We start from the raw sequence: 20,612 nt of genomic DNA on the forward strand, positions 1-20,612 counted from the left end.
GTGGTCCGTTTGCATGCGATATCGGATATTGATGACACAGCAGCAATCGCAGGGAACTCCCCACAGGACAGCCTCTGGGTGGGATTTCTCTCCTTTTCATTCCTCTGTGTATCAGAACAGTTACCTAGTCTCTGACTGGCTGTGTTCTCCCCCCCCCCCCCCCCTTCTTCCTTTCCTTCCCCCGTCATCCTGTATGCTTCACTTCCTAGTAATTGCCTCAATGTAGCGGGAGGGAACTGACTCTACATCAGAGCTTCAGGTGCCTGGGCTCTGCCTAGTCTGTGATTCAGCCTGAAGCTGGGCTGATGGGCTAACCAAGGATCTGCCCTTGCAGCGTGTCTGACGTTCCTTTCTTTTTTTTTTTTTTCCTCTTTCAGGCTCAGGAACATCTGGGATGTCACATCTCGCTTTTCCGGCTGCCAACGATTCTTCCTCCGAGCGACTATCTCCCTTCTGAAATATAGAAGAGACGTCTGAAGAGCGAGCCGCATGTGCCTTACTTCTCGCTGCCTCTCTGGGCTTGGTGAAGCTTCCTCCGACTCTGCTGTACGGAATCCGTTCCTTTCCTTTCCTTTTTTTTTTTTGAAAGCTCGCTACGTGGAGAAGAGAGATGAGATCTGGAGGAACGAGGATAAACTTGCCGCTTTCTGAACCCTAAACTGGATGGTGGACCCATTTTGGTGGTTTTTTGGGTTTTTTTTCCTCTGCTTGGGAAGGTGGGGGGGGGGGGGGGCGTTTGCGAAAGAAACTGAAAAATGACCATCGCGAAAGCCCGCTACCTGATCCTCTTCTTCTGCGTGCAGCTGGTGGTCATGGCGCTGCTGTACCGCGAGGGCTACCGGAAGAGGGTGGCGTACTTTTTTGGGATTTTCTACAAAAACGGACCTCACTCGCTAGTGCCGCTCACGCCTCAGAACTTGTCCTTGCCGGGGGACGTCTACGCCAATCTGAGTTTGATAGCCAAGCCGGCCGTGAGCAAGGAATTGCTGCCGTATTGTCCGGAGACGTCGCCGCTTTTAGGTAGGTGATCGTACAATCCTGATCTGGGGGGGGGGGGACCATGAGGGGTGGTTGGGGGGGGGGTAACCAGAGGTGGTGGTTGCAGAGGGGGTAACCATTGAGGGGTGGTTGCAGAGGGGGGACCATGAGGGGTGGTTGCAGGGAGGGGGGTAACCATTGAGGGGTGGTTGCAATAGGTTTGGACGGAGGGAGGTTTTTGATATAGGCAGGGGCGGACTGACCATTCGATCACTCAGGCACTGCCCGAGGGCCCGGGGTCAGTAGGGGGCCCCATGAGATGCCCCTGGTACCTTTTTCATAGGCTTATTTGAGTCTGGGCAAGGACACAGGGGCCCCATGAACTCCTATATCCCTGGGGCCCCATGAGTTGTCAGTCCGCCCCTGTTCATGTCTCAGCCAGGGGCGGACTGACCATTCGATCACTCAGGCACTGCCCGAGGGCCCGGGGTCAGTAGGGGGCCCCATGAGATGCCCCTGGTGCCTTTTTCATAGGCTTTTTTGGGTGTGGGCAAGGACACAGGGGCCCCATGATCCCCTATTGCCCGGGGGCCCCATGAGTTGTCAGTCCGCCTCGGATATAGGAGTAGGCAACCTTGGCAACTCCAGGTGGGGGGGAACTACAAATCCCATCATGACTGTGCCACGGTTCTGCCTGTGGCTGTCAGACTTGCAGTGCCTCATGGGACTTGTAGTTCCACAAAGCTGTGGAAACTAAAGCTGAGGTTGCCTATTTCTTTGAACGATGACGTTTTAGGGATTGCTGTTAACATGCAGAGATTTTCCAGCATGCTGGGCATTTTATCCCTCAGTCTTTAAATAGGACATGAGCCACATCCTCATGGGACTTGTAGTTCCACAACAGCTAAGGTTTCCTATCTGTTTGAATGATGATGAGCCTTTGTGGAAGTGTTGGGATTGTTGTTAACCAGGGGCGGACTGACCATTGGGAGACTCGGGCACTGCTCGAGGGCCCGGGGTAAGTAGGGGGCCCCATGAGATGTCCCTGGTACCTTTCATAGGCTTTTTTGGGTGTGATTTGAGTGTGGGCGAGGACACGGGCCCCATGATCCCCTATTGCCCGGGGGCCCCATGAGTTGTCAGTCCGCCCCTGTTGTTAACATGCAGAGATTTTCCAGCATGCAGGGCATTTTATCCCTCAGTCTTTGAATAGGACATGAGCCACATCCTCATGGGACTTGTAGTTCCACGACAGCTGAGGTTACCTATCTCTCTGACTGAACGATGATGAGCCTTTGTAGAAGTGCTGTTAACATGCAGAGATTTTCCAGCATGCAGGGCATTTCTGCAGATGTCCATTTTATTCCTCATAAAGGAAACAGTCTTTGAAGGAGACATGCACCACATCCTCATGGGACTTGTAGTTCCACAGCAGCTGAGGTCGCCTATCTCTCTGATTGAGCAATGATGAGTGTTTGTGGAAGTGTTGGGATTACTGTTAACATGCAGAGATTTTCCAGCATGCAGCACATTTCTACAACTGGCTATTTTATCTGCCATAAAGGAAACATCCTCACGGGACTTGTAGTTCCACAACAGCTGCTTATCTCTCAGATTGAGCGATGGTGAGCCTTTGTGGAAGTGCTATTGACGTGCAGAGATTTCCCAGCATGCAGGTCAATTTATCCATCAGAAAGGAAAGAGTCTTTGTACAGGACAGTCACCACATCCTCATGGGACTTGTAGTTCCACAACAGGTGATGCTGCCTCTCTCTATGATTGAGCGATGGTGAGCCTTTGTGGAAGTGTTGTTGACATGCAGAGATTTTCCAGCATGCAGGCCAATTGCCAATTTATCTATTAGAAAGGAAGCAGTCTTTGAACAGCATAGGCTTGCCAGCAGAATGCATCGGCTTACAGGAATGAGACCAACTATTTACCACTGGCAGGGGTGCTTACAATGATCAGCTCTTATTCATTCATAAAATAATATTGCGGCTCCCATGTGTCTGTATAGCCAGACAAAAATCAAACAAAAGATGGACGCCAGGCAGTGTGCCGGCTATGGGGGATGACAGCCCCTATTATTATTATTATACAGGATTTATGGCGCCAACAGTTTGCTCAGCGCTTTACAATATAATGGGAGACAGTACAGCAACAATACAGTTCAATACAAGAGGGTTAGGAGGGCCCTGATCCTGGGAGCTTACAATCTAAGAGGGAGGGGCTAGTGGTACAAGAGGTAGTAACTGTGGGGGATGGACTGGTAGGAGGAGTAGAAGATTCCATTATTAGCTGAGGGCAGGATAGGCTTCCCTGAAGAGAGAGGTTTTCAGAGAGAGCCTAAAAGTGAGCAGAGTAGGAGATAGTCTGATAAATTAGGGTAGAGAGTTCCGGAGGATGGGGGAAGCTCTGGAGAAGTCCTGGGGAGGAGCATGGGAGGAGGAGACAAGGGAGCTAGAGAGCAGGAGGTCTTGCAAGGAGCGGAGAGTACGGTTTGGGTGCTATTTAGAGACAAGATTGGTGATGTAATTTGGGGCAGAGTTATAAATGGCTTTATATGTTATTGTTAATGTTTTTAATTTTATCCGTTTGGCAATGGGAAGCCAGTGGAGGGATTGGCAGAGAGGGGTGGAGGACACTGAGTGGGGGCCAGTGGAGGGATTGGCAGAGAGGGGTGAAGGACACTGAGTGGGGGCCAGTGGAGGGATTGGCAGAGAGGGGTGGAGGACACTGAGTGGAGGCCAGTGGAGGGATTGGCAGAGAGGGGTGGAGGACACTGAGTGGGGGCCAGTGGAGGGATTGGCAGAGAGGGGTGGAGGACACTGAGTGGAGGCCAGTGGAGGGATTGGCAGAGAGGGGTGGAGGACACTGAGTGGGGGCCAGTGGAGGGATTGGCAGAGAGGAATGGAGGACACTGAGTGGAGGCCAGTGGAGGGATTGGCAGAGAGGGGTGGAGGACACTTGAGTGGAGGCCAGTGGAGGGATTGGCAGAGAGGGGTGGAGGATACTGAGTGGGGGCCAGTGGAGGGATTGGCAGAGAGGGGTGGAGGACACTGAGTGGGGGCCAGTGGAGGGATTGGCAGAGAGGGGTGGAGGACACTGAGTGGGGGCCAGTGGAGGGATTGGCAGAGAGGGGTGGAGGACACTGAGTGGGGGCCAGTGGAGGGATTGGCAGAGAGGAATGGAGGACACTGAGTGGAGGCCAGTGGAGGGATTGGCAGAGAGGGGTGGAGGATACTGAGTTGAGGCCAGTGGAGGGATTGGCAGAGATGGGTGGAGGACACTGAGTGGGGGCCAGTGGAGGGATTGGCAGAGAGGGGTGGAGGATACTGAGTTGAGGCCAGTGGAGGGATTGGCAGAGATGGGTGGAGGACACTGAGTGGGGGCCAGTGGAGGGATTGGCAGAGAGGAATGGAGGACACTGAGTGGAGGCCAGTGGAGGGATTGGCAGAGAGGGGTGGAGGACACTGAGTGGAGGCCAGTGGAGGGATTGGCAGAGAGGGGTGGAGGATACTGAGTTGAGGCCAGTGGAGGGATTGGCAGAGAGGGATGGAGGCCAGTGGAGCGATTGGCAGAGAGGGGTGGAGGACACTGAGTGGAGGCCAGTGGAGAGATTGGCAGAGAGGGGTGGAGGAAACTGAATGGAGGCCAGTGGAGGGATTGGCAGAGAGGGATGGAGGACACTGAGTGGAGGCCAGTGGAGGGATTGGTAGAGAGGGATGGAGGACACTGTATGGAGGCCAGTGGAGGGATTGGCAGAGAGGGATGGAGGACACTGAGTGGAGGCCAGTGGAGGGATTGGCAGAGAGGAGTGGAGGCCAGTGGAGGGATTGGCAGAGAGGGGTGGCAGATACAGAACGGTTAGTAAGGTGGGTGAGTCTGGCAGCAGCATTCATGATAGACTGAAGAGGGGATAGCCTGCGATGAGGTTGGCCAATGAGGAGGGAGTTACAATAGTCAAGGCGAGAGATAACAAGGGAGTGAATAAGTTGCTTAGTAGTTTCCGAGGTTAACAACGGTCGTATCTTGGAGGTGTTGCGGAGGTTGGAGGTGTTGCGGAGGTTGGAGGTGTTGCTGAGGTGAAGTCTGGACAGTGATTGGATTTGGAGCTGGAAGGACAGATGGGAGTCTAGGATTACATCTAGTACCCCGGCATGAGGGGAGGGACTGATGATTGTGTTATTGATCTTGATGGAGAAGTCGGGGGGGGGGGGGGGGCACGGGCTGGGGGGAATACTAGGAGCTCAGTTTTGGAAAGATTGAGTTTGAGGAAGTGGAGTGACATCCATGCCGATATGTCGCTTAGTAGGTTAGTAATGCGAGAGGAGACTGAAGGGGTGAGGTGAGGAGGAGACTGAAGAGGTGAGGTGAGGAGGAGACTGAAGGGGTGAGGTGAGGAGGAGACTGAAGGGGTGAGGTGAGGAGGAGACTGAAGGGGTGAGGTGAGGAGGAGACTGAAGGGGTGAGGTGAGGAGACTGAAGGGGTGAGGTGAGGAGACTGAAGGGGTGAGGTGAGGAGACTGAAGGGGTAAGGTGAGGAGGAGACTGGAGGGGTGATGTGAGGAGACTGAAGGGGTGAGGTGAGGAGGAGACTGGAGGGGTGAGGTGAGGAGACTGAAGAGGTGAGGTGAGGAGGAGACTGAAGGGGTGAGGTGAGGAGGAGACTGAAGGGGTGAGGTGAGGAGGAGACTGAAGAGGTGAGGTGAGGAGGAGACTGAAGAGGTGAGGTGAGGAGGAGACTGAAGGGGTGAGGTGAGGAGGAGACTGAAGGGGTGAGGTGAGGAGGAGACTGAAGGGGTGAGGTGAGGAGGAGACTGAAGGGGTGAGGTGAGGAGGAGACTGAAGGGGTGAGGTGAGGAGGAGACTGAAGGGGTGAGGTGAGGAGACTGAAGGGGTAAGGTGAGGAGGAGACTGAAGGGGTGAGGTGAGGAGACTGAAGGGGTAAGGTGAGGAGGAGACTGGAGGGGTGAGGTGAGGAGACTGAAGGGGTAAGGTGAGGAGGAGACTGGAGGGGTGAGGTGAGGAGACTGAAGGGGTAAGGTGAGGAGGAGACTGGAGGGGTGAGGTGAGGGGTAGAAAGATAGATTTGTGTGTCATCAGCATAGAGATGGTACTTAAAGCCGTGGGAGTTTATCAAGTGACCAAGGGAGGAGGTGTAGATGGAGAAGAGAAGGGGTCCAAGGACAGAACCTTGAGGGACCCCTACAGAGAGAGGAAGTGAAGAGGAGGAGGCAGCGTTATAGGTAACACCAGGGGCGGACTGACAACTCATGGGGCCCCCGGGCAATAGGGGATCATGGGGCCCATGTGTCCTTGCCCAAACTCAAAAAAGCCTATGAAAGGTACCAGGGGCATCTCATGGGGCCCCCTACTGACCCCGGGCCCTCGGGCAGTGCCCGAGTTTCCAAATGGTCATTCCGCCCCTGGGTAACACTGAAGGAGCACTGTGATAGTTAGGAGGAGAACCAGGAGAGAGCGGAGTCTCTGAGGCCAAGAGAGTGGAGTTTTTTGAGGAGGAGGGGATGGTCAACCGTATCCAAAGCCGCGAAGGGGTCATTTTTATATCTAGCTCTCCTTATGAAGGTTCTCCTCCACACGGCTCAAATAAATCAAATGAATTGCGTGTTCTGAGCGCAGTATTTATGAAACGTTTGCATGACGAAAAGAACAGATGACTGTCCACTCACATGTGTAGGTGCCCAAAAGACCGGCACCAGTTTGCATAGCCTGTCAAATCCAAAAAAATAGCCGCCGTGCACTCGCTTTCGCCTGGCCGGATGTGACGTCGCGGGAAGTGACGGGATCACGCTTCTATGTACGTTTCGCCTGGCAGCGTCTTCAGGAAGTGTTAGCACCTATTCACGGATTTTATATTTTATTTATTCACGTAAAAGTTTTATCCCAAAAAGAAATGTTCGCTGTAACGGCCTGTAAAATGGTAGCTGGAGTTTGGCTGCAATTTGTTAGCGTATTTAAATCTGCTAGAAGATTTCACCCCCCCCCCCCTCCCCCCCAACTAACAATGCTGCTGTCTGCTGTGCCCCCTTTGTTCCTTCAACCAGAGTGGGGGCACTGTAATACAGGAGGCGCGTTAATGGCCAGATCTCCCGGGGAAAAAGAGATGGAAAAGCTGAAGAAAGTAAACGAATGCAGCCGCCACATCTAATGATAGAGAAGATTCAATATATTAGATCAGGGAGGTCTCGAAACTTTTGTAACAAAGGGCCAGTTTACTGCCCTTCAAACTTTAGAGGAGTTAGACTGTGGCCAGTGGGAGTAGAAAATGCCGTAGGCTTGGTGGCCAGTGGGAGTAAAAAAAAAATTATATCAGTGGTGTCAGTGAGAGGAATAATGATCCACCATTGGTGTCAGTGGAAGCAATAGTGCCCCACCATTGGTGTCAGTGGAAAGAATAATGCCCCACCATTGGTGTCAGTGGGAGAATTAGTTCCCCATCTCTGGTGTCAGTGGGAGGAATAGTGCCCCATCATTGGTATCAGTGGGAGGAATAGTGCCCCATCATTGGTATCAGTGGGAGGAATAGTGCCCCATCATTGGTGTCAGTGGGAGGAATAGCACCCCATCATTGGTGTCAGTGGGAGGAATAGTGCCCCATCATTGGTGTCAGTGGGAGGAATAGCGCCCCTTCATTGGTGTCGGTGGAAAGAATAATGCCCCACCATTGGTGTCAGTGGGAGAATTAGTTCCCCATCTCTGGTGTCAGTGGGAGGAATAGTGCCCCATCATTGGTATCAGTGGGAGGAATAGTGCCCCATCATTGGTATCAGTGGAAAGAATAATGCCCCACCATTGGTGTCAGTGGGAGAATTAGTTCCCCATCTCTGGTGTCAGTGGGAGGAATAGTGCCCCATCATTGGTATCAGTGGGAGGAATAGTGCCCCATCATTGGTATCAGTGGGAGGAATAGTGCCCCATCATTGGTGTCAGTGGAAGGAATAGTGCCCCATCATTGGTGTCAGTGGGAGGAATAGTGCCCCATCATTGGTGTCAGTGGGAGGAATAGCGCCCCATCATTGGTGTCAGTGGGAGGAATAGTGCCCCATCATTGGTGTCAGTAGGAGGAATAGCGCCCCATCATTGGTGTCAGTGGGAGGAATAGCGCCCCATCATTGGTGTCAGTGGGAGGAATAGTGCCCCATCATTGGTGTCAGTGGGAGGAATAGTGCCCCATCATTGGTGTCAGTGGGGGGAATAGTGTCCCATCATTGGTGTCAGTGGGAGGAATAGTGCCCCATCATTGGTGTCAGTGGGAGGAATAGTGCTCCATCATTGGTATCAGTGGGAGGAATAGTGCCCCATCATTGGTGTCAGTGGGAGGAATAGTGCCCCATCATTGGTGTCAGTGGGAGGAATAGTGCCCCATCATTGGTATCAGTGGGAGGAATAGTGCCCCATCATAGGTGTCAGTGGGAGGAATAGTGTCCCATCATTGGTGTCAGTGGGAGGAATAATACCCCATCATTGGTTTCTGTGCATTTTCCTGCACCGCATCATGATCGCACCCCGTTCGTGCGAACCGCTGTGGGTGTGTATGTGAGCGGTACCCCGAAATTGGTTGGCAAAACGTGGTGCGATGTGCAGAATCGGATCGCATTGGGTGTGAATACCCGTGTGATCTGATTCTGGTGCGGACACTTTCTACCCTTGGTGAGCAGCCTGATACTCTTTGGGGCTTCCTGAGCAGCTCTCTGGGCCCCCTGTGGACACTGATTTGTGTTTCCCATGTGCCCTGTTATTCAGTGTTCTCTAGCGGTCTTGTGTGATGTGTCTCCAGCCCATGACTGGCAAGTTACCGGTCTCCAACAACTCTTATGTCACAGTCTCTAACCCTCCTGCAACATGCCCACAAGTCTCTGACCATCTCCTGTATCATGTCTACAATCTCTGACCATCTCCTGTATCATGTCTACAATCTCTGACCATCTCCTGTATCATGTCTACAGTCTCTGACCATCTCCTGTATCGTGTCTGCAGTCTCTGACCATCTCTTGTATCATGTCCACAGTCCCTGACCTTCTCTTGTATCGTGTCTGCAATCTCTGGCCTTCTCTTGTATCATGTCCACAGTCCCTGATCATCTCTTGTATCATGTCTGCAGTCTCTGACCATCTCCTGCATCATGTCTGCAATCTCTGGCCATCTCTTGTATCATGTCCATAGTCTCTGACCATCTCCTGTATCATGTCCATAGTCTCTGACCATCTCCTGTGTCATGTATGCAGTCTCTGACCATCTCCTGTATCATGTCCACAGTCCCTGATCATCTCCTGTACCATGTCTGCAGTCTCTGACCATCTCCTGCATCATGTCTGCAATCTCTGGCCATCTCCTGTATCATGTCCATAGTCTCTGACCATCTCCTGTGTCATGTATGCAGTCTCTGACCATCTCTCGTACCATGTCTGCAGTCTCTGACCATCTCTCGTACCATGTCTGCAGTCTCTGACCATCTCTCGTACCATGTCTGCAGTCTCTGACCATCTCTCGTACCATGTCTGCAGTCTCTGACCATCTCCTATATCATGTATGCAATCTCTGACCATCTTTCGTACCATGTCTGCAGTCCCTTACCATCTCCTATACCATGTCTGCAGTCTCTGACCATCTCTCGTCCCATTTCTGCAGTCTCTGTCCATCTCCATATCATGTTTGTTCCTTCGTCAACGAAAGTCCTTTAAGTGGTTTTAAAGCCTCAAGGTTAGAAGACCTTCTGTGTCACAGGCTCTCCCCTCCACCCCTTACATTTACCTGAGCCTCATGATCCAGCGCTGTGCATTATTAATCTTTTTGTGGTGTAGGAGCGCAGAGCCGTATGTTGATTGTGTGGTATACAATCCTGGAGGCTGCTCATAACCTCGATGTCCTTCTGGACCCTTGGAGGAGTTTGCTAAAAAAAAATGGAAAAGATAGGAGCACTTCACTAGTTTGTACAGTACATAAAATATTTTATTGTGCCACAAAAGCCCGTGTGTTTCGGGGTTCAACACTCCCCTTCATCAGGGCCTGTAGAACAAGGACCATAGGGTGAGGGATACCACCCTGGACTGTACGGTGGACACCAGGAATGTCTACACAGATCACACAGGTGACAACATACAATACTTGTATGTTGTGGACTGGATGAACTAGTGTGACGCTCCTATCTTTTCCATTCTGTGGAATCAATAAAACTTTGGATTCCTATGAAATGTTTTTGTGGCTCAACTACACAGGAATTTCACAATTTGAGTGACCTTTACTTCCCTGTGGGGGGGGGGGGGGGGGCTTTTTTTGTTGAGAGCTGGCAAATCCACACTGTCACAGTCAGGTGATGACTTTGTTTGCTTTTACTGTCCAAAGATCTGTGCCCAGCGCCTTGTTCCTACTCTACGAAAAGAAAGTCCTGAAGACTTTGGATCAGCCAGGTAGATAGAATTTTCTGTCAGGGGTTGGCAATGGTGGCCCTTAGGTTTCCTATATTGGCAGAGATTTATAGCTCCTGGAATCTGGCCAGTCACATGGATATGTGCAGTACAGTGGCTAAATGGTTAGCACTTGTTGGACAGCTTGGCCTGAATCATCCTTGAATGCAAATGTAAATGAACCCTTGTTGGACAGCTTGGTCAGAATCATCTTCAAATGTAAATGTAAATAAACCCTTGTTGGACAGCTTGGTCAGAATCATCTTCAAATGCAAATGTAAATGAACACTTACTGGTTGGACAGCTTGGTCAGAATCATCTTCAAATGCAAATGTAAATGAACCCTTGTTGGACAGCTTGGTCAGAATCATCTTCAAATGTAAATGAACCATTGTTGGACAGCTTGGTCAGAATCATCTTCAAATGCAAATGTAAATAAACCCTTGTTGGACAGCTTGGTCAGAATCATCTTCAAATGCAAATGTAAATGAACACTTACTTGTTGGACAGCTTGGTCAGAATCATCTTCAAATGCAAATGTAAATGAACCCTTGTTGGACAGCTTGGTCAGAATCATCTTCAAATGCAAATGTAAATGAACACTTACTTGTTGGACAGCTTGGTCAGAATCATCTTCAAATGCAAATGTAAATGAACCCTTGTTGGACAGCTTGGTCAGAATCATCTTCAAATGTAAATGTAAATAAACCCTTGTTGGACAGCTTGGTCAGAATCATCTTCAAATGCAAATGTAAATGAACACTTACTGGTTGGACAGCTTGGTCAGAATCATCTTCAAATGCAAATGTAAATGAACCCTTGTTGGACAGCTTGGTCAGAATCATCTTCAAATGTAAATGAACCATTGTTGGACAGCTTGGTCAGAATCATCTTCAAATGCAAATGTAAATAAACCCTTGTTGGACAGCTTGGTCAGAATCATCTTCAAATGCAAATGTAAATGAACACTTACTTGTTGGACAGCTTGGTCAGAATCATCTTCAAATGCAAATGTAAATGAACCCTTGTTGGACAGCTTGGTCAGAATCATCTTCAAATGCAAATGTAAATGAACCCTTGTTGGACAGCTTGGTCAGAATCATCTTCAAATGTAAATGTAAATAAACCCTTGTTGGACAGCTTGGTCAGAATCATCTTCAAATGCAAATGTAAATGAACACTTACTGGTTGGACAGCTTGGTCAGAATCATCTTCAAATGCAAATGTAAATGAACCCTTGTTGGACAGCTTGGTCAGAATCATCTTCAAATGTAAATGAACCATTGTTGGACAGCTTGGTCAGAATCATCTTCAAATGCAAATGTAAATAAACCCTTGTTGGACAGCTTGGTCAGAATCATCTTCAAATGCAAATGTAAATGAACACTTACTTGTTGGACAGCTTGGTCAGAATCATCTTCAAATGCAAATGTAAATGAACCCTTGTTGGACAGCTTGGTCAGAATCATCTTCAAATGCAAATGTAAATGAACACTTACTGGTTGGACAGCTTGGTCAGAATCATCTTCAAATGCAAATGTAAATGAACCCTTGTTGGACAGCTTGGTCAGAATCATCTTCAAATGTAAATGAACCATTGTTGGACAGCTTGGTCAGAATCATCTTCAAATGCAAATGTAAATAAGCCCTTGTTGGACAGCTTGGTCAGAATCATCTTCAAATGCAAATGTAAATGGGCAGCACAGTAGTTAAATGGTTAGCACTTCTGCTGGGCAGTACGAGGGTCGTTGGTTCGAATCCCAACCACGGCACCACCTGCCTGGCAGTATGCGGGTCGTTGGTCAAATCCTAACCACGGCACCACCTGCCTGGAGCTTGCATGTTCTCCCTGTGCCTGAGTGGGTTTCCTCCGTGTACTCCGGTTTCCTCCCACACTCCAAAGACATGCTGGGAGGTTAATTGGCCCTAGTACGTGTATGTATGAATGTGGGTTAGGAACTTTAGATTGTACACCCCTGGTGCCATATAAGTGCCTGTAATAAATAATAATATGGGGTTGCCAACTTCCTGTCAACCATTTATTGCCTAGAGGGTGTGTGTATCCACTTCAATACCGGGCACTTTTACCCCCTTCCTGCCCAGGCCAGTTTTCAGGTTTCAGCGCTCTCACATTTTGAATGACAATTGCGCGGTCATACAACATTGTACCCAAACAAAAATTTTATCATTTTCTTCACACAACTAGAGCTTTCTTTTGGTGGTATTTAATCACCGCTGGGGTGTTTATTTTTTGCTAAATTAACAAAAAAAGACCAAAAGGTTTGAAAAAAACAAACATGTTTTTCTTTGTTTCTGTTATAAAAGTTTACAAATAAATAATTGTTCTTCATAAATTTAGGCCGGGATGTATTCTGATACATTTGTTTGGTGAGAATAATCCAAATCAGTATTTATTATTTAGTTTGTAGGAAAGTTATAGAGTTCACAATCTATGGGATAGATCTGAAAATGGATCAATCCTGAAGTACTGACGGCCAATCTAATTTCTTGAGGTCCAAGAATGTCAGAACAGTACAGATATCCCCAAATGTCAGGACAGTACAGATATCCCCCAAATGTCAGGACAGTATAGATATCCCCCAAATGTCAGGACGGTACAGATACCCCCAAATGCCAGGACAGGACAGATATCCCCAAATGTCAGGACAGTATAGATATCCCCAAATGTCAGGACAGGACAGATACCCCCAAATGCCAGGACAGGACAGATATCCCCCAAATGTCAGAACAGTACAGATATCCCCCAAATGCCAGGACAGGACAGATACCCCCAAATGTCAGGACGGTACAGATACCCCCCAAATGTCAGGACGGTACAGATACCCCCCAAATGTCAGGACGGTACAGATACCCCCCAAATGTCAGGACGGTACAGATACCCCCCAAATGTCAGGACGGTACAGATACCCCCCAAATGTCAGGACGGTACAGATACCCCCCAAATGTCAGGACGGTACAGATACCCCCCAAATGTCAGGACGGTACAGATACCCCCCAAATGTCAGGACGGTGCAGATACCCCCCAAATGTCAGGACGGTGCAGATACCCCCCAAATGTCAGGACGGTACAGATACCCCCCAAATGTCAGGACGGTGCAGATACCCCCCAAATGTCAGGACGGTACAGATATCCCCCCAAATGTCAGGACGATACAGATACCCACCGAATTACCAATCCAACACAACAAACCCTTTTCTCCTGCGCTGGGAATGGACTCAGTAGAACCAATAGGAATGTTCTAGAATATTCTGGAATATGCACTGCTTGCTGCCCTCTACAGACCGGGGTGGTCCAAATACACTAAATGCAAATGGAGAAACAAACAAGAGGGCAGCCTCTGAGGAAGAGGTTGTGTCCTCGAAATGCGTTAGCCAGTTGGTCATCCAGGGTTCCATCGTATGGACTCCGATGCTGTTTGGGTCATACATCTTGTCCAGTGAGACATGCCTGTGTTATTAGGTCCATTGTGAGTATGATACTTTGTTCCTTCCATATATATATTTTCAAACGATAATGCACCAGGTCGGTGCGCCCTCTTTTTTGTTTCTCCTTTTGCATCTTGATTACCAATCGCTGGACTGGCCTGCGACACGTGCGCCGCCTATCAGTAATAGGACACACTTGCCACTGCGTGTAATACCGCCACGCCAGCATCCCTTTTCATACCTGAAAAATGAAAAGTCCTCGTTTTTGACTTGAACACCCCTCGTATATATATTATTTCACCATTGGGTAATATAGTGTGTATTTTTCCAGAAAATTTGTATTTGATAAATATTGCGCGACATAAAAGCCGCTGTTTTATTCTCCAGGTTTTCAGAAAATATAAAATGTTTGGGGGGGTCCTAAGTGTTTTTCTGGCAAAAATGTTGATATAACCACGAGTGAAAAATGTCAAAGATTTCCCCGGTAGGAAAGCGGTTAACAAAATGATCGCGCGTCGCCGGCAGGTTTTAACATATTTCCCAACTTCCAGCAACAGAACGATGTAAATTGCTGCGGGAATGGATCAAACCAGTGCATTGCCGTATGAAATGTATTAACAATTTTTCGATCATTCGGGCCCCTGAAAGCGCGGATGACAGATTGCTGTGGACTGTTCAGTTCCATGGAACATTTTTCTCTGCCAAAAGCTGCCGGAAAGCTTCCAAAATTGGCACAGAACTGGCATGTATATGGCCAGCCTGAGGATGCCCATGAACGTTTCTGTACTGTAGAGCCGTGGCCATGATCCTGAGCGTCGCTTGTGACTAACGAGGAATTAACCCCGTATTGTACAAGACGCGGCGCTCTAAATGTGTGTCCCCAACAGCCTGTTTCACTGGTCGTCCTGTATTCCAGGAGGCCGGCATCTTCAGTGTGGGCACCCGACTGGGATAGCGTGCGGCTTCACAGCCGGGTACCCAATGCGCATGTGTGAGTAGCGCCGCTCTTCATGAATGGTCCTGTAGTCTTCTGGGACCTGTCACGTGTCCCAAAAGACTAGAGGGAGGGAGGACACCTTCCGTTTCCGATCGGCGAAAGTGGGAGCGGTACCCGCTCCCCCCTCACCCCCCCAAAGGTGCCAATCCTTAATGGGGAGCAGTCCTTAAAGCGGAACTTCCCTTTTTGGGCGGAGCTCCGCTTTAACCATGCGTATTGTTTGTTGCTTTTACTTTACTATCTGGTTGTTTTTGTTTTTTTTATCTCTGCTTTTCAGGGAGAAGGAAGTGCCGGATCGCCGTTCACGGTACACAGAGTTCTGTATTTTGTAAACACAAAACCCAGTGTGTGATTGGACACAGCCGATCAGCTGATTTCAGCCAAAATCATTGGCAGAACTCAGATGCCAAACTTGCTCTGTGTCCAATCACAGCACAGGCCGGTAGATGACACGCGAGCGCTCTCCAAACCTGGAAGAAGGACAGGCGCAAACATACGTGATCGTGCCTGCGCCTGCCGCCCACGCGGAGTATATTCATGCAGTTGGCAGATGGTTCATTTAATTTATTACATCTCATTGTTGACATCCATAGAAACCATTATCATTCAGTTCTCCAGCCGACACTTGCAGGGGGTGAGATCTCTTCTCATTGCATTTCCTAGATATTAACCCCCCGGCGGTATTCCCGAGTGTAGCTCGGGGTAAAGTTTCAGCACCACAAGCGGTAACCCCCCCGAGCTACACTCGGGAATACACTGCAGCGTTGCTCCGGGATCTCTTCTTCACTTACCTTGTCCTGCGCTCCCGCGATGTCCCTCCTGCAGTGTCCCCGGCAATGTCCTCCGGCTGATGCCGGCATCTGTCTTCCTGGTTCCGGTCCGGACGTACGGGGGACGGAACCGGCGGGAAATTAAAACATTTTAAAAGTGACATTCACTAAATACACTAAAATCACATAGTATAACATTCCTGTATCAAACCATTTCACATACATTTTGTCCCGAGTGCTTTGTTCGGCGCCCTGCCTGCATTTTTACCGCCCTTTCTGCCTGGAAACTGAGAAACGTCCATGGCGTCCAAAAAGCGTCCCTTTAGGTCAGACGCGGTTTTAGACCGGCTAGAGAACAGCGATAGTAAATCAGAACCACTTGCAGAATTGAGTGATAATGATTCGTGGGGGAAATTCCTCATCAGACACTGAAAACGATTCTGCGACTGAGCTCAGCAATGTGCGAACTTGGCGCTATATTTCACATTTCAGTGTTTTTGGTTTGATTATATTATTGAATTAAATTTAATATTTTATTATTTTTTATGATTATTTATTAAATTATAATTTAGGATTTTGTGTTTCAAATTTTATCCTCCCCGGGATGTTTACTAGACTCTTGTCCGGACAGATTTCAGTGAGTTATTCCTAAAAATTACAGGCCTACAATAAAAAAACTATATATTTCCATGCAAAAAAAAAATGTGCCGCTTTGAGCACAGAAATATGGACATAATCAGACCGCTAGGGAGGTTAAAATCTGCTTTTCGAAGTAAACAAGAAGGTTACATACCCCTTTAAATATGAATTGTGTTTAGCTAAGATCTCCTGAAAATAAACTTCTTTTTTTTTTTACATCCAGGCACTCTTTTTTTTTTTTTTGCATATATAAAGTCGACGGGTCATGCTGAGACTTGTAGCTCTATGGCGGCAGGGTTCACAAGTTTGATACATCCCTTTCTGGCAGGGGTGGGCAACTGTGGCTCTCCAGCTGTTGTAGAACTACAAGTCCCATCTGGCATTGCAAAGCTGACAGTTACAAGCATGACTCCCAAAAGCAGAGGCATGATGGGACTTTTTGTTCACCAACAGCTGGAGGGCCGCCAGTTTGACACCCCTGCTCCAGAACAAGCCAAAACCCACATCTATTGTTCCTGTAGTGCAGGGGTGGGCAGCTGTGGCCCTCCGGCTGTTGTAGAACTACAAGTCCCATGAGGCATTGCAAAGCTGACAGTTACAAGCACGACTTCCAAAAGCAGAGGCATGATGGGACTTGTAGTTCACCAACAGCTGGAGAGCCACAGTTGCTCACCCCCCTGCTTTATGGCATGGGCTGTTAGAATTTAGTACTGTCTGACTATTGGAAGGCAGCCAGGCTTCTTGTGAATTCCAGCCTTCGCTGAGAGGCGTGCAGAATTACCCATGACGGAGCATGTAGATAGGAAAGTGCTTCAGATGACTCTGACTCATTCTCCGCTTTACTCCCAGAAACCGTTTTTTTTTGTTTTTTTTTTTTACAACGGAAATGTGGCTGCGAAACGCATCCATAATTCATGGGCCTCGCTAGCTCGGGCCTCCTATACACTTACAGGTCTGTGCTCACTACTGGAGAGAGTGTCTGCTGATCACAGGAGGGACCGGTCCAAAGACACCGTGCGACCCGTTCATCTGATGAATTATTGGAATTATATCTCATCACACGATGATCTCCTGGAAACATTCCATCTGCAAACCATTTATTGCACATTTCAGGCCTGGAGATTATGTAAACCCCCCCCCCCTCCCAAACACGATATAGTTTCTGAAAGCAGAGACCCTGTAGAATAAAATGGTGTTGCAGTTTGTCACGCAATTTCTGTGCTACTGTTCATCACAAATATATTTTCAGGAACATTACAAATTCATTTTTGTGCAAACAAACACAATATAATACTCATTTTAGGGTAAAATTTAAAAGATGAGATATTATTATTATACAGGATTTATATATTATTATTATTATACAGGATTTATATATTATTATTATACAGGATTTATATATTATTATTATACAGGATTTATATATTATTATTATTATTATTATACAGGATTTATATATTATTATTATTATACAGGATTTATATGTTATTATTATACAGGATTTATATATTATTATTATACAGGATTTATATATTATTATTATACAGGATTTATATATTATTATTATTATTATTATACAGGATTTATATATTATTATTATACAGGATTTATATATTATTATTATACAGGATTTATATATTATTATTATTATACAGGATTTATATATTATTATTATACAGGATTTATATATTATTATTATTATTATTATACAGGATTTATATATTATTATTATACAGGATTTATATATTATTATTATTATACAGGATTTATATATTATTATTATACAGGATTTATATATTATTATTATACAGGATTTATATATTATTATTATTATACAGGATTTATATATTATTATACAGGATTTATATATTATTACTATTATACAGGATTTATATATTATTATTATTATACAGGATTTATATATTATTATTATTATAATACAGGATTTATATATTATTATTATTATACAGGATTTATATATTATTATTATACAGGATTTATATATTATTATTATACAGGATTTATATATTATTACTATTATACAGGATTTATATATTATTATTATTATAATACAGGATTTATATATTATTACTATTATACAGGATTTATATATTATTATTATTATACAGGATTTATATATTATTATTATTATTATATTATTACTATTATACAGGATTTATATATTATTATTATACAGGATTTATATATTATTATTATACAGGATTTATATATTATTATTATACAGGATTTATATATTATTATTATTATACAGGATTTATGGCGCCAACAGTTTGCTCAGCGCTTTACAATATAAAGGGAGACAATACAGTTCAATACAAGAGGGTTAGGAGGGCCCTGATCCTGAGAGCTTACAATCTAAGAGGGAGGGGCTAGTGGTACAAAAGGTAATAAGTGTGGGGGATGGACTGGTAGGAGGAGTAGAAGATTCCATTATTAGCTGAGGGCAGGATAGGCTTCCCTGAAGAGATCGGTTTTCAGAGAGCGAATAAAAGTGAGCAGAGTAGGTGATAGTCTGATAAATTGGGGTAGAGAGTTCCAGAGGATGGGGGGAGCTCTGGAGAAGTCCTGGAGACGTGCATGGGAGGAGGAGACAAGAGAGCTAGAGAGTAGGAGGTTGTGGGAAGAGCGGAGAGTACGGTTTGGGTGATATTTGGAGACAAGATTGGTCATTTGGGCTAGAGTTATAAATGGCTTTATATATTATTGTTAATGTTTTGAATTTTATCCGTTGGCCAACGGGAAGCCAGTAGAGGGATTGGCAGAGAGGGGTGGAGGACACTGAGTGGAGGCCAGTGGAGGGATTGGCAGAGAGCGGTGGAGGGATTGGCAGAGAGCGGTGGAGGTCAGTGGAGGGATTGGCAGAGAGGGGTGGAGGACACTGAGTGGAGGTCAGCTGAGGGATTGGCAGAGAGGGGTGGAGGGATTGGCAGAGAGCGGTGGAGGTCAGTGGAGGGATTGGCAGAGAGGGTTGGAGGACACTGAGTGGAGGTCAGTGGAGGGATTGGCAGAGAGGGGTGGAGGACACTGAGTGGAGGTCAGTGGAGGGATTGGCAGAGAGGGGTGGAGGCCAGTGGAGGGATTGGCAGAGAGGAGTGGAGGACACTGAGTGGAGGCCAGTGGAGGGATTGGCAGAGAGGTGGAGGACAATGAGTGGAGGTCAGTGGAGGGATTGGCAGAGAGGAGTGGAGGACACTGAGTGGAGGTCAGTGGAGGGATTGGCAGAGAGGGGTGGAGGCCAGTGGAGGGATTGGCAGAGAGGAGTGGAGGACACTGAGTGGAGGCCAGTGGAGGGATTGGCAGAGAGGGGTGGAGGACACTGAGTGGAGGCCAGTGGAGGGATTGGCAGAGAGGGGTGGAGGACACTGAGTGGAGGTCAGTGGAGGGATTGGCAGAGGGGGGTGGAGGACACTGAGTGGAGGCCAGTGGAGGGATTGGCAGAGAGGGGTGGAGGACACTGAGTGGAGGCCAGTGGAGGGATTGGCAGAGAGGGGTGGAGGACACTGAGTGGAGGCCAGTGGAGGGATTGGCAGAGAGGGGTGGAGGACACTGAGTGGAGGCCAGTGGAGGGATTGGCAGAGAGGGGTGGAGGACACTGAGTGGAGGCCAGCTGAGGGATTGCAGATACATAACGGTTAGTAAGGTGGATGAGCCTGGCAGCAGCAAACACAGTAAAGGAAGGGTGCCCTTTAAAACAAAGTGCATTTATCCTTTTTTTTTCCTTCTTCCCCTGACCTGACTCCCCCTCCCCCTGCAGACACACACTTGCCTCAGTCCAAGGTCCATGGTTTGTTTATGTGGAATGCTACATGTCTTCACTGTCCTGATTTTCCAGGTACATTCGTGCCCCATAGGCTTCTATGGGGCTGTGTCCTCAGGCCAGTCAGTGTTGGTTCCATAGAAGTCTGTAGGGCAGGCGGGACCATGGATGTCAGATTGAGGCAAGCTTAAGGGGGACGGGGCAGGAAGGATAAATGCACTTTTTTTTTTTTTTTTTTAAAGGAAAGTCTTGCTAGGTCCCTTCAGACCGGCCCCCTTTGTGCCCATTCATTTTGTACTGGGTTCACATAGGAGCGGTGGCGGAAACTGCATGCGATCTTTGCAGTGCGATTTTGTTTTATTCATTTATTTTCTATGGGCTCAAATCACACCGCCAAGGTATGGGCGAGAACTTGACCGAAAGTATTGGTACTCATACTCGCCGGTGAAAAAAACGGTAGCTTTGCAACCCTACTTTCTATACAAAACGCTTCCAGAAATCCAACTTTCCACTTGTGTCTTTGGCTCATCATTGTCACAGAGGTCTGCAGAGAACTTGAATTGCAATAACATCCA

At 47.4% G+C, this 20,612-nt stretch overlaps 1 protein-coding gene across 1 annotated transcript in view; it reads left to right on the plus strand.

Annotated features, from left to right (window-relative positions):
- The first annotated feature begins 231 nt into the window (after positions 1 to 231).
- LOC149444205 (beta-1,4-galactosyltransferase 3-like) overlaps positions 232 to 20,612 on the plus strand; it is a 61,322-nt gene continuing 40,941 nt past the window's right edge. Inside the window, exon 1 of the mRNA XM_089654822.1 lies at positions 232 to 1,020. Coding sequence (XP_089510948.1) covers positions 756 to 1,020 — 265 coding nt within the window. The 5' untranslated portion in view covers positions 232 to 755. The remainder of the gene's footprint in view (positions 1,021 to 20,612) is intronic.

The sequence above is a fragment of the Staurois parvus genome, unplaced genomic scaffold (genome assembly GCF_062004578.1).
Source record: "Staurois parvus isolate SC_StPar_1 unplaced genomic scaffold, SC_StPar_1.0 ptg000802l, whole genome shotgun sequence".
NCBI classification, from domain to species: domain Eukaryota; kingdom Metazoa; phylum Chordata; class Amphibia; order Anura; family Ranidae; genus Staurois; species Staurois parvus.